General features: G+C 38.8%; 2 protein-coding genes across 2 annotated transcripts; one reads left to right on the plus strand and one right to left on the minus strand.

Moving 5' to 3' along the window:
• Positions 1-1,789: 1,789 nt before the first annotated feature.
• Positions 1,790-5,798, plus strand: LOC103449113 (protein TRANSPORT INHIBITOR RESPONSE 1). Its single transcript, XM_008388395.4, has 3 exons — positions 1,790-2,736; positions 3,869-4,361; positions 4,510-5,798. Exons 1-3 carry the CDS (start codon positions 2,273-2,275, stop codon positions 5,305-5,307), a joined length of 1,755 nt encoding a protein of 584 aa, XP_008386617.3. The 5' UTR covers positions 1,790-2,272; the 3' UTR covers positions 5,308-5,798.
• A 6,927-nt stretch (positions 5,799-12,725) lies between these two features.
• LOC103449114 (rRNA-processing protein FYV7-like) lies at positions 12,726-14,097 on the minus strand. The gene is made up of 3 exons (XM_008388396.4): positions 13,692-14,097; positions 13,401-13,504; positions 12,726-13,254 (listed from the first exon to the last, which is right to left on the minus strand). The coding sequence occupies exons 1-3, from the start codon at positions 13,864-13,866 to the stop codon at positions 12,841-12,843; spliced, it is 693 nt and encodes a 230-aa protein (XP_008386618.1). The 5' UTR covers positions 13,867-14,097; the 3' UTR covers positions 12,726-12,840.
• Between the last annotated feature and the right edge of the window lie 263 nt (positions 14,098-14,360).

Consider the following 14,360-nt stretch of genomic DNA (forward strand, 5'->3'; position numbering starts at 1 on the left):
ACCTAGATGCTTTTATAGGTGAGTAATGTAATGTTACTCATTTATGGGTATATATTACCATCGGACAGTACACTGGGAAAAGGCCACATCGTATGGTCTTGATTAAGATGCAACGTGCACTTGTTTGTTGTACATTTGAACAAATGTTCTGCCCATCATTGACCATTTTATTGGTTGGATAATAAGTAAGGATACTATTAGCATTATTATTTTATATGCAGGTGTTCTTAAAAGCAAATGAGTTTTTGGTGTTATGCACTAATGACGGATTCAGGATTCAAATCTTAGAGTTCAGTGTTGTTAAATGTTTGAGATTTTTAAATATAAATAGAGTGCGAAACGCGCAAAAAAGAGATTTAGTTATTCATTGAGATTGTTTTGTCAAGTACTTGGTGAACTTGTTGTCTTCAGCCAAATTATATTGTGCTCAATATCTCTCATATACTGGAGCAATCTGATGAGTGATCTATTTAGTGTTGTTGATGCAATTGTCAAGATATGTTAGCAGAGATTACATTAAACACTTGATCAGCACAAAAAAAAGACTTTTACCAAACATTCGGAGGTCATCGAAAGACCTTTATATGTATATTTTCTGAACTTCGGGTGGTCCTGGGACCACCTTAGCCCCAATATATTTTGTCTCTCTTTTCAACTATAGTTCACATAAAATTCCAATTAAGAAATCAAAGTAGGTCAAGACGTGTACCAAAAATTGAAAAAGATGGCTTATAACCCATCTAATCTTTGCATGCAAAACAAAGTTTGGTGCTATATGTTTCCATTAACACAACTCCATAAATTGGTTTTGCATGACGGTTCCTACTTCCTATTGAAGATTAATTTGGGTTGGTTTTAAAATATCTTAGGACTCGTTAATTTGGTAGAGCGCTTGATTATCCAGCTGAACAACTTGTTATATTACAGAAAAAAGGAAAATCAGTTATGAGGATGTTGGACGACTAATGTGGTTGGTGTGCTAGACCCATTTTTTCTTTTTAAGATGGCGCACATCATCTCCACATAATTATATAAAATTGATATCGGCGAAATAGATACATAATAATATTACATGATACACGTATCTTTATCTCATTAGATAATTGTAAATCTGTAACTAAAAAAAAGGTACATGGCCCCTACTAGAATGAAATAATAACAAATTATTGGACGACCATCACCACACTTCACTTCAACCCCATTTGATCTCGTCCTGGATAATTACCTACGGTGTTACCGATTGGTTTAAGAGTAGTATTCGTACTTGTACATTATATGTTATAAGAGTTCGATTCCACCATTTCATTGCTCCTTGCATAAGAAAAAGAGATAATAGGAGCGAATACGTTAACAAACGTATCAATTTTGTAGTTCTAAGTAGTCATGCAACGACCAGTTGCATAACTTGCATTACAAATTAGTGGTGTTCTCCACTTAAAAGTTTGACGATACATAACAAAGACTGATCTATTATATAATTTAACCCAATTCATTTCCTCGAATACCGTTAGGCTTAAACATATTTCTACTGCAATTCAATATCACATGATGTGACGTGTGATGAATTCAATAAACAACAAACGAAATAAAATCAATTTGACAAAAAGCGAAACCGTTAATTAACGTGGGTTTCATACATTATTTGTCACATTTTGAAAACCACATGCATACGTGTTCAATCAACATATAAACGAGATAAAATTATTAATTAACGTGACGTTTACACGATTTATCGGAATTGTGCCCTATTTCCACAGATAATATGCACTCCAAAATCTTCGTTTGCTTTGAGACGCCCCCCGGGCTCCACCCCCTTTGCGTACACCCGTTTTCTGCGGCTGCCCTTGGTCGCCCAGCGGATAAGACCACCCCACCGCCACCGCGCAATCCAACGGCTCTCAACTCCCACCCCACAAGTATTGTCATCTCAACCGTTAACCAGCATCAGTCGCACAGAGCCCCACCACTAAATTTAACCCCGGTTAAAATCTAACCTCACTCCAGCTCAACATAAAATCCTTATCCTCTTTCTTTTTCTCTCTCTCACTACTTCTCTCTCTCTCTCCCTCTCTCTACTTTCTCTCTCCTCTGCAACTCTGCAACGAATAAGCTCGTTAATGGAGTCTCAGATCTAATCTAAACGACGTAGCTTCACTCCCCCTGCTTCGTCTCTCCTTCTCTGTTTCGCTGTTTCTCCAGCTGCTTCGAATCCAGATACGTCGGAAGAGCGACGTCGTTTTAGTGCCCTTTCGACCAGATTGAGCTGCGGGAAATGCCGAAAATGGCGAACTCGTTTCCCGAGGAGGTGCTGGAGCACGTGTTCTCATTCATACAGACGGACCAGGACCGGAACTCGATCTCGACGGTGTGCAAGTCGTGGTACGAGATCGAACGGTGGTGCAGGCGGCGGATTTTCATCGGGAACTGCTACGCCGTCAGCCCTAGGATGGTGATCAGGCGGTTCCCGGACATTAGATCCATCGAGCTCAAGGGAAAGCCTCACTTCGCTGACTTCAATCTGGTCCCCGAAGGCTGGGGTGGGTACGTGTACCCCTGGATCGCCGCCATGGCCAGCGCCTACCCTTGGCTCGAAGAGATCAAGCTCAAGAGGATGGTAGTCACCGACGAGACCTTGGAGCTGATTGCCAAGTCCTTCAAGAATTTCAAGCTCCTCGTGCTTTCGTCCTGTGAGGGGTTCAGTACTGACGGGCTCGCCGCCATTGCTGCCAATTGCAGGTTTCTCGCTTTGCTTCTGTATCTTTGCTTTGCACTGTGTTTGGGAAATGAAAGCTTGAGCTTTGCTTGTTCTGTGTTACTTTAGCTGTAAATTTCGGGTTCGATTAGTTTCTAAGTTACTTATTTTATTTATTTGAACAATTTGTGGGTTCCTTTTGGTTGCTGAGGATGATTTAAGAGTTCAAAAGCATTAAAGTTTGAATCTTTCGAGTTTTGATAGCGAAACGAGTGAGATTTCTTCACTCTACTCTTACAGCACGAGCACATGAACTGGGATTACTCAAATAGTAGAACACCCATGATTCAAAAATGCTCAATTTCTTGCCCTAGATTTTGTATTTGAACATGTTTGCTCTGTGAGGAGTGTTAAGTCTGTAAATGTGTGTAAAGAGATCTGATTTGGTGGGTTTTGAGCTGCACATTGTTGCCTTTATTGGTGGTTTGCAGGATTTGATTTCCCAGTTTTGGGTTGTCCCAGTTGGTTACCATACTTGGATCTGAATTATTTATTTTCTGCTTTTGTTCTGATAGATCTGAGTGGGGGCTTCTTGTTATGTGAATGGTTGATGTGCAAAATCTAGTCAAGATCAATTGGGTTACTTTTTACTTTCTTGTTATCTGGGCTGCTTTGTTTGATATGGAGTACCGTGGATGTGAGGTTGTTTTCAAAATTTTGGATGGTAGTTCTTTGGATGGTGTGTGGATTACTTTTGTTTTCTTACCACTAGATTCTATTTTTCTTTGCTACTCGAAGATTCTTTTGATCTAGTTTCCCATTTTTTGGCTTTTGCTTTTGGGAGATTACTCGTAGCATGTTTTTTACTTGTAAGAATGCTGGGTTTGGAAAGAAGTGTGAACTTTTGTGTGGTGGTGATGGTTCAGTGAAAAATAGAAAACTTACTTTTCTTGTAAACTTTAGTTTGTGGAAAAGTAGAACAAATTTAGAAGTCTAGTCGCCGTCATTGGATGAGTTGCTAATTATTATCGGTAATCTAAATTTTGTAGGTAGTCTTGTTTCGTTTTATTCAATTGCTTAATTTAGAAAATTTTTCTTTCATTTTTTTTGGGCTTAAATTGTGAGATATATCTACCTTGTCTTATGGATGCACTCATTCGCTTTTTGCTGATGTAGGAATCTGCGGGAGCTGGACTTGCATGAGAGTGATGTGGAGGACCTAAGTGGGCATTGGCTCAGCCATTTTCCTGATACGTACACATCACTAGTTTCCCTCAACATTGCCTGCCTAGGGTCTGAGTTGAGTTTCTCTGCCCTGGAGCGCCTGGTGGGTAGGTGTCCCAACCTGAGGAGTCTCCGGCTCAATCGTTCTGTGCCTCTTGACAGGCTAGCCAATCTACTTCGCCAGGCACCCAGGCTGAGTGAGTTAGGCACAGGGGCGTACTCAGCTGAGTTGCGGCCTGATATCTTCACAATCCTATCAGGTGCCTTCTCAAGATGCAAGGAACTCAAGAGCCTATCTGGATTTTGGGATGTGGTACCACCGTATCTTACGGCTATTTATTCTATCTGCCCTGGGCTAACATCACTAAATTTGAGTTATTCCAATATTCAAAGCCCGGATCTTGTAAAGCTTGTTAGCGAATGCCCGAATCTGCAGCGCCTCTGGGTATGTCCTTTTTTATGCAATGTTTTCAGTCTCCTGTCAGTTTAATTAAATTTTAATTTTTCTTAGGGTTAAAGGGTTCGATGCTTACAGATGCAAATATGTTCAAATTGTAATTCGGATTAGTAGCTAATTAAGGACATGACTACAGGTATTGGATTACATTGAAGATGTTGGCCTTAATGCCCTGGCGGAATCTTGCAAGGATCTACGAGAGTTGAGGGTGTTCCCTTCAGATCCATTTGTGGTGGAACCAAATGTTTCCTTGACAGAGCAGGGCCTCATATCTGTCTCTGAGGGCTGTCCAAAGCTCCACTCAGTTCTGTACTTCTGCCGGCAAATGTCCAATGATGCATTAATCACCATTGCTAGGAATCAGCCGAACTTTACATGTTTTCGTCTTTGTATAATTGAGCCTAAAATTCCCGACTACCTGACCCTTCAGCCTCTTGATGTGGGTTTTGGGGCCATTGTTGAGAACTGCAAGAATCTCCGGCGATTGTCCATCTCTGGTCTACTAACTGATCGAGTGTTTGATTATATCGGAACCTATGGTAAAAATTTGGAGATGCTGTCTGTAGCCTTTGCCGGAGATAGTGACTTGGGGCTTCATCATATATTGTCTGGGTGCGATAATCTTCGTAAGCTGGAGATCAGGGACTGTCCTTTTGGTGACAAGGCTCTTTTGGCCAATGCTGCAAAGCTGGAGACAATGCGATCCCTTTGGATGTCTTCTTGCTCAGTGAGTTATGGAGCATGTAAGCTGCTAGGCCAGAAGTTGCCGAGGCTTAATGTGGAAGTCATTGATGAGAGGGGACACCCAGAATCCAGGCCGGAGAACTCTCCCGTTGAGAAGCTCTACATCTATAGGTCGGTTGCAGGGCCTAGGTTTGACATGCCTGGCTTTGTATGGACCATGGGTAAAGATTCGACGTTGAGGATTACTTGAATGTTGACATGGACGAATCCCCACGATTCAAACCTTTTGGATGTACTGGATGGGCGGCGGCAGGTACACGCTTAATATATGGTACTTAAATTGTTTCGCATTTAATTTCATTGGTACGGTAGCTTAATATAGATGCAGCTCTGATTGGAACGTGAGGCTGCGGGGGTAGGGAGGAGAGGTATACAGAGGCTCGAGAGCTCGATCGCCATCATTTTACCATTGGCTGAGCTATGGGATACCAGTTAGCGATTAATAAAGATTCAAAACTCGAAACTCCTGTTGTTGTAATGTATTGAACTGAAACAGAGATGCATTTTTTTCTTCGATTCGGCGTAGCCACCATTTGTATGCTAGCAGATGCAGACTTGTGCTTATGTTTTTATGCATTTTGTTATGTGGCTCTTTATTTTTCAACAGGAAGTAATTGCCTTGCGGACACAAATCTATCATTGTTAGCCTTCTCAGCAAATAAAGCTTCATGTTTTTGCGTATTACCTTTTTTCAACCATTGTAATGTTTGTATTGTTGATGCGTCCTTGTTTCTTTCTTGGAGCTCATCTTTGATGGGAGAAATTAATTTCGGGAGCTATCTCTCGTCAATCGAGAGATACTGTTACAGTAGCATTTCGAATTTAGACAAGTTTGGTAGCATTTCGAATTTAGATAAGTTTGGTAGTAACGCTTTCATCACGTCGTTCATAGGGAACATTTCAAGAAAGTATAAACCTAGTATGTGCTCTTGCAAAGGTTTATTTAGTCACTGTGTTAAGTGATGTCTCTGGTGCAAGTGTAAACTTGGAAGAGTGTTCAAACACGAGATGTTGTGACGGTATGTCAAACCAATTTACAGAGTGAAACCCTAATGTTGGTAAAGCTTCTCTTGTGTAAATATGGCAAAAGGAGAAGAAAGGGAGTTGGGTAAGAAAAAGCAAGCTCCTTCGGTAAATGGTCTCTTCGGCCTGCTCTCTGGTTAATCTTATTGGGTAGGGAGGAGAGAGAGAGAGGAGAGAGAAAGGGAGGGAGAGAGAGAGACTTGACTGTAGAGCCATGTGATAGATTCGGTGACATTGGATGGCGTCCACAACTTTTTGCTTCTTTCACGCGCTCTCTCTCTCTCCTCTCTTTCCATTGAACATCAGAATCTCAGATAGCCCCCCCTGCCTGGCCACACTAATTAATCTCAATTACTAAAAACAAGGATAGATTGGGGATTAACCTGAACTATTATTTTAGTTGAAATTGATTATCTAAATTATTTTTTTAGGAAATTAACCTCTTGAATTATTTAAAATCAATCAATTAACCCCTTGCCGTTAGACTGTAGAATCAATTTCGTCAAATTTAAGGGCAAATTTTTCATTTTATAATCAATTGTTACTTGTCAGCTATAATTGCCAATAAAATTTTGACACATGGACATAGAAAAATTCAAAAACATAAAAAAACCAAATGTTTACATAATGGACCATCTCACATTGTCATTACACATTATTTTGTTTTCAAATGTTATAAGTTCATTGGTGGTTATAGTTGACAAGTAAAAATTGATGAAGGAAACACTAATTTTCCTTTGAATTTGACAAAATAGTGGATGGAATCTACCGACAAGGGATTAGTTAACTGATTTCAAATAGTTCAGGGGGTTAATTTACCAAAAAAATAGTTCAGGATGTCAATTTCAACTGGAGTAATAGTTCAATGGGTCAAATGACAGTTTATCCTAAAAAAAACAAAACAAAATTTCTAAATATAATATAATAATATGATAATCTAACAAGAGAGATAGAGAGACTACATATATAATAAAGAGTTGCGATTGTCTCTGAATCTTTGTGTTTAGAACATCTGGATTAAAAAATGGACCGTTTAAAGACTTCGTTTTCTGTGAAGTAGACTAATGGGATGAGCTATGAAAAATGCAAGGTTTAGATTGAGCCGTCCAAATTTCCGAATCTGCATGTCCCGAACACAGAAATCTGCAGAGGTTCTTTACCTCATAATACATAGTAGAGATGATAGGGTCATATAGATTGAAAACAACATAACACAGACACCATCAACCCCACCACATACTGAAGACTGACCTAAAGTTTTAAAAGAACAAAACGAAGCCAGAACACAAAACAAAAGAATAAAAACAATAAGGTCAAAGTTTGATTTTGGTATGTATAATTTGGAGGAAGTTTCACGGCGTTTGTGGTTTAAATTGTCGGAATCTATGTTCTTAATCGGCACATTATTTTACTGTGTGGTCCTCACTTAGCAAAATGACAGACCATAGAAGAGAGATTTGGAGTGGTGTATGCTTACAAAGTAGGTTTCTTTGATCCTGTTTTATTTCATAGTTTTATTTGATGCTTAGGTGAATTTCTATGTGTAGGTTGTTTCGCTAGATGTTTTGACGTCAACAAGGAGTTCTGAGTGTTTTCTCGAGATCGGGATATGACAATTTTAGTGAAGTTGACAAATTGTTATAGTTTATAGATCACTTGTCTTTGTCAAAATTTTATTACCAAAATTACTTAAATTAACACGCGCGTGAGATGTAATGGTAGCTTAGTCTTTTTAGAAGTTTACAAGTTTCACTCACATACCTCTCAATTCATATTTCTTACGAAAATTGACTAACTCAAGTCATTATCCTTGAATTACACGATTTATAAACAATAAAAATTTAAGTAGCTACTACAGCGACTAAAGTGAAACTTAATAGAACAAAATCATACTTTGTCAAAAAAAAAAAAAAAAAAAAAAGGAGAAGAAGAAGAAGAAGTTGGTGAACGATTGAGATCATGAGATGAGAGTTGAGATCCCTGTTGGATTTCTGTGTCCTGAGTCGACGGATTTAATAATTTGGATCGTTCAAGAGAAATCTAAACCGTTCAAGAGCTTAGTTTCTATGACGTGGTCCAAGTGGCACAGTGAAATATGCTAATATAGGCCGCATAATTCAAGTTGAGTGGTTCGATTTTTAAAATCCGACTGCTCTTAACATAGAAATCTGAAAATAACCTCATTTCATGAGATGAGTGAGTGAATGTGGGGCAAATCAAAGTTTTGGCAGACACTTTTATTGGATGATGATGGCCACACGTTTGAGGGTATTGATTGAAGATCATCATTTTTATTCCCCTCCTTTTTATTTTTTTATCACTATTCTTTTGGTGATTTCGTCACTCTCTGACCTTATGATTTTACTGTTTCACCCCCAATCAACCCTGCCTATCATGATATTATCCATCGAAGTAAGCGTTGGTTGTATCATGATGTAAAAGCAGTAAAATGCCCTCAGTTAAAGTTGCAATGCTTCAGGCTTTCAGTATGTGGCTTGGCCCCATTGATTTTAAAGTTTGTACCCAAATTATTTACTGCACCTGCAATGCAATCCACAACTCAGATCCTTTGCTGCCCAAAACGTAGGATTTGGATCCTCTCCGGGGCAACTGGTCGGGATCCTTCTGATCAATGTTCGTGGATCGTTGAATTTTTATCCAACAGCTACAATTATTATAACTTTTAGAAGGCCTCCCTATTTGTAGCCGTTGGATAAAAATCCAACGGTTTACGAATATTGGTCAGGAGGATCCCGACCAGTTGCCTCGGAGAGAATCCAAATCCCAAAACATAAATCAAGTGAGTGACGTGGAAAGGTTAAAAAAAAAGAAGGGATGAAAGTGAATACTGTGGAATCCAAGTATGTTAAAGTTACGGATTCGAATCAGGTCACATTGGGGTAAAACAATTTAGGTTTTGACCTGTTTCACTTGCCAACAATAATCCATAGTAGTATTATTCTTCACTTGTAAGTGAGATGTCTTAAGTTTGATTCTCGCGAAAGACGAATTTAAACCACTTTATTATGGTTAGCTTAGTGTGAAGCTTAGCCCACTTCTTCATTCCCTTAGTGTAGATATTATCGTTTGTTCAAAAAAAAAACATTAAAATTTCATATTCGAATCAGGTGGGTAGAATAGTTTGGGTTTTGGCCTGTTGGGTTCTAGCAAGCCCATTTCACTAGCCAATATAGCTACATCCGCGTCTACGTCAATATTCTATTTTAAACTAATCAAGTTGGGCGAGACGATGATCCGTACTCAAGCGCATAGGAGGAAGCACACCCACTCTAGCCAGTACATCTCTACGCCAACATCTACGTTACTCATCACTTTGTAAAGGAAAACGTAATGAAGATTAAGGTATGGGCTTCGAATTGAGTGCTCTAAACTTGGACTTTGTAGTATAGCCCAAAAGCTTTGGACTCCCAAGTAAAACGTTAAACGGGTTACCAGCTTCATTTGTGTACCCTGTTTAGAATGTATTTAGATTAGAAAATCATGCTTAAACTTTCTTGTTGCACGAGATATATGAGGATTGTTCTTGAGTAATTTAGTTATATTATTCCTGGAAATTTCAGAAACTCAAAATTTGTGGATGCAGTCTCATCAGTTTCCAGTTTCTACTTGGGGTTTTTTTTGTTGGTAGGATTAGGATGAGTCTTTGTATGGTGAAAATGACACGAAAATATGTTCAATAAAATTTGAAAATTGATCAAATATTGTGAATTAACATAAGTTCACGGCTTTGAAAATAGGTTTTATATTAATTTAGTAAAAAATTAAAATTGATAAAATATCATGAGTTAATATAAGTTCACGACAATGTTAAAAATCTCCCTTATAATTCATCACATAGAGGTGAATGAAGGAAAATGTTATATGTTATATCAAACCTATAGGCTTGCTATAATCTTGGCCGTCCGTTTACAAACATTAAAACTAAGAAACGAAGCTTTCAAAATGGATCAAACAACTTTTTCTTCATGAACATGGCTGCATAGCTAATATAAAAGTATCGATCGACAAAATTCATCACCAAAACAATCTCCCTCTAACTATTTCTTGTAATATATTATATGACACTACCAACTTTAAACTTCATTTCTCAGCCTCATCCTTTCTGAATCTTCAAAAATCTGCAGAAAAGTCATCGTACAGTTCTAGTTTCGGCTGATCCCTATTTCCACCGTTTGCTGCCCTGTCACCGTTGGCTCTGCCATTTCCATCCAACTTCCCACCATTCTTGCCGTTGGAGTTCCCACTACCATTCTTGGCGTTGGATTTGTTGTGTGATGTTTCGTCACCGTTGGACTTCCCAGAATTGCCCTTCCCGTCGCCATTGGCTTCGTCGTTTCCCTTTGACTTCCCACCGTTCTTGCCGTTGCCATTAGCTTCGCCGTTTCCCTCATTCGACGGTGCTGGAGGACGGGGATAAGGAAGAGGACACCCCTTTGGGAGGGAGTCTTTCACAAGATGTTGTACCATCTTTATGAGGTATTTAATCTTAAGTGAGTTTTTTTTTTTTTTTTTTCTTTCTAGATTCCACAAGCAGATATTCAAGGCAGTCATCCACCTTGAAAGAGCATGTATCACCTTTCATAATTGCCTTCAGAGCTTCATTCACCTCACAAGTAGATATGGTCAATACTTTTGGCTATATCACAAGCTTCATTCACCCTTAAAGAGCTTCATTCATCTCACAAGCTCTTTCAAGGTGGGGTGAATGAAGCTTTGAAGGGCATTCTGAAGGGTGATATCTGCTCTTTCAAGGTGGATGACCGCCTTGAATATCTTCTTCTGGAATCTAGAAAAAACTCACTTAAGATTAAATACCTCATAGAGGTGGTAGAGCATCTTGTAAAACATTCACTCCCAAAGGGGTATCATTCTCCTCCCCGTCCTCTAGCACTGTCGATGAAGGGAAACGGCAGAGCCAATGGCGACGGCAAGAACGGTGGGAAGTCGGAGGGAAATGACGGAGCCAATGGCGACGAGAAGCAACTCTGGGAAGTCCAACGACGACGGAGCAGCACACAACAAGTCCAACGGCAAGAACGGTATTGGGAACTCTAACTGCAAAAACGGTGGGAAGTCGGATGGAAACGGCGGAGCCAACGGTGACGGAGCAGCAAACGGTGGGAATAGGGATCTGTCAGAATTGAAATTGTAAGATGACTTTTCTGCAGGTTTTTGAAGATTCAGAAGGGAGAGGACTCAGAAAGGAAGCTTAAAGTTGGTAGTTTCATATAATAAATTACAAGAAATAGTTGGAGCGAGATCGTTTTGGTGATGAATTTTGTCGTTAGGTTTTGCGTGGATTGATACTTTTATATCACCTTTGCAGCCATGTTTATGAAGAAAAGGTTGTTTGATCCATTTTGATAGCTTCGTTTCTTAGTTTCAATGTTTGGAATGCGAAAAGGATTAAAAGTTGGAATTCATTGCAAACTTGAATTGAAGGAGATTGAATTGAAAGAGATATTAGAGAGGGCAAAAATGAAGGTGTGTGAATTATAGCCCAATATCCACCCTATTTATGGACATTTGAAGATGAAGATAATAAGTGCCACGCAAATAAGAATCTTATCTAAAATTCGCACAATAAATTACATCTCAACATGTGGCACTCGAAATCCTATCCGAAAAATTATTAAGATTACATATCGACAAGAAATCTGGGGAATTACTCACATATCGACACGTGACACTCGAAATCCTATCCGAAAAATTATTGAGATTACTTATCGATAAGAAATCTGGAGAGTTACTCAAATAGCAACACGTGGCACTCGAAATCATATCCGAAAAATTATTGAGAATACATATCGACAAGAAATATGGAGAGTTCATCACTTTAGCGACACGTGTCACTCGAAATCCTATCTGAAAAATTATTAGGATTACATCTCGAAAAATTATTTGAGGTAGTTTAATTTAAGTAACCATATTAATTCAACTAAAATAATAAATTATGTTTTGAGTTTCCGAAATTTCCAGGAATAATATAACTAAATTTTTCAAGAACAATCCTCATATATCTTGCGCAACAAGAAATTTTAAGCATGATTTTCTAATCTAAATACATTCTAAACAGGGTACACAAATAAAGCTGGTAACCCGTTTTAACGTTTTCCTTGGAGAACATGTTTTGTATGGATATCGAGGAAATTCAACTTTGGAAAAACACAATGGAGGGGAAGCTCTAGCATTGCAAGTTTGCAAACCAGCAGCGAGCCTCCGAAACGAACAACTTCTCTCATACAGTTATACTCATGTTCATCTGCAAACCACCTCCGAAGCGCTCTCTAATTGCTGCGCATCAGAGACACTGAAATCTTCTCAGTCGAACATTTTGGCACAGGCTCGGTTCATTTCCGAGTGCTTGTGTGTGTGACAAGATGATAGAGATGGTGTTCTGCTCGGTATATGGTTGGTTCAGTAGTAACATATCATCTAAACGGGTTTTATTCTGGTTGCAAGCTAGATGAGGTTTTAATACCGAGTAAATAAACAATACTTAAGCGTTTAAACGTTCATAGAAAATGATGAAAAAAACTATCACAACAACATGTAGAGAACCGATTCACTACCCTCACGGTATCAAAACTGTTTTTCCATTGCTCGAGTAGTAATTCAATCAGCAACATTACAATTATGATTATCCAAATATCAAAACAAGTTCGAAAACTTACGCAAACTATGCTTGCTTCGAAGAACCTTGAATAGTCTCCAAAAGATGCTGAATTCTGTACTTCATAACAGGCTGACCTTTATGCGTTTTCTTAAGCATCTTCTCCCTAGAAGACTTCCTTCGTGCTTCCGCCTTTTCTCGTTCTTCCTTCTTTGCCTGAATAATCGCCTCCCTCTCCATTCTCTCCTTCTGTTCATCTTCATGTTTCATCTCATACATTTTCATTATACTACGAGCACCGTACTTCTTTTTCTTCTTGTCATTCTTACTCATCTTACTACCACCTCCAGTTTCGTTCTCCTTTTCACTACTATCTCCAGCTCCACTCTCCATTTTACTACCACATTCAGTCTCATTCTCCTTCTTACTAACATATCCCGTTTTGCTCTCCCTTTTACCATCTTCGGTTTCCATCTCCTCCTGTACACCGAAACAATACACAACTTGAGACTTCAATCTCCAAATAATGTTTTCACAACAAGAGTGTAATTGGGTTTTCATAACACACAATCCCTGTCCCTAATTTCAAATAAAATCCAACAAAACATAAGCCAAAGAAATCAAACCTCGAAGCGGCTTATCGCCAACGGAGGATTGCTCTGCTGTTGTTTCAGTGACTTCTTATACTTGTTCACATACTTGGAGTTCTTGTAGAGCTCCTTCTGCTTCTCTGATACAATAAACAGAACCAACCCAATTCATTAAAATCACAATAAATCATACCCACCAAGCAAAAAGTAAATAAAAATTGAAAGAAGATGATATAAACAGGAAAAATATTGATACAGAAACAAATAAAAATTGAAAAAAAATAAAGACAAATCGAAATGAAATCAAAGGAGAGGGCTTTTCCATACTAATCAAAGCTGGGTTGAAGTAGCTGCTGTTCGATTTGGCACTCGCGAAGGCCTCGAGCGAAAGGCCTTGACCGCCCATCCTCCTCATGTTCTTCTTCTTCTTCTTCATGCTACTCGATCTCGAGCCGCTGAATTTCTCTCTGTTTCCTTCGTGTTTTGGGTGTTGATTCTTCATTGTTGAGCGGAATTAGGGAAGTATTGAGAAATGGGTAAAGGAATTGGGGAGGAAAGAGGACGAATTGGAAACCCTAATTTGCAGATTAGGGGTAAGTAAAGCGTGCTCTAGTGCAAGTGCAAGGGAGAGACTTGCAGAGGATTTGCCCAGGCAACACAAATTTAGGCACAAATTTATTTGCAAGCCGCTGGATTTGCATCGACGGCTATGATTTGTTGGTCCGGAAGAAAGGGATATGCAGAGAATCTCCAACAATATTAGTTAAATTTCGATTAGGGAATTGTTACTGGCACTCCTAAAATCTCATTTTGAATTCAGAATTTTCTATAATTAGAAAAAAAAGAGTGTAGAATAAGATATTTATGAGTGCTAATAATAGTTCATTTTTATTATTGTAGCTAGCCAACTGACCCAACAATACTAGCTTTTTTTTTATAGTTTTTAATGTTTAGCAAAAATTTAACTTTCTTTTCCCTCCTAGCTAATCTTGTTAG

This window comes from Malus domestica, chromosome 11, assembly GCF_042453785.1.
Source record: "Malus domestica chromosome 11, GDT2T_hap1".
Taxonomy (NCBI): domain Eukaryota; kingdom Viridiplantae; phylum Streptophyta; class Magnoliopsida; order Rosales; family Rosaceae; genus Malus; species Malus domestica.

Bases quoted from the DNA above. Each gene is read 5' to 3' on its own strand.
- LOC103449113 (XM_008388395.4), top strand. From the start codon at position 2,273: ATGCCGAAAATGGCGAACTCGTTTCCCGAGGAGGTGCTGGAGCACGTG. The intron at 2,737-3,868 runs GTTTCTCGCTTT...TTGCTGATGTAG, and splicing joins GCCATTGCTGCCAATTGCAG to GAATCTGCGGGAGCTGGACT. The intron at 4,362-4,509 runs GTATGTCCTTTT...ACATGACTACAG, and splicing joins CGAATCTGCAGCGCCTCTGG to GTATTGGATTACATTGAAGA.
- LOC103449114 (XM_008388396.4), bottom strand. From the start codon at position 13,866: ATGAAGAATCAACACCCAAAACACGAAGGAAACAGAGAGAAATTCAGC. The intron at 13,505-13,691 runs GTATGGAAAAGC...TTATTGTATCAG, and splicing joins CTTCAACCCAGCTTTGATTA to AGAAGCAGAAGGAGCTCTAC. The intron at 13,255-13,400 runs GTTTGATTTCTT...TTCGGTGTACAG, and splicing joins TGGCGATAAGCCGCTTCGAG to GAGGAGATGGAAACCGAAGA.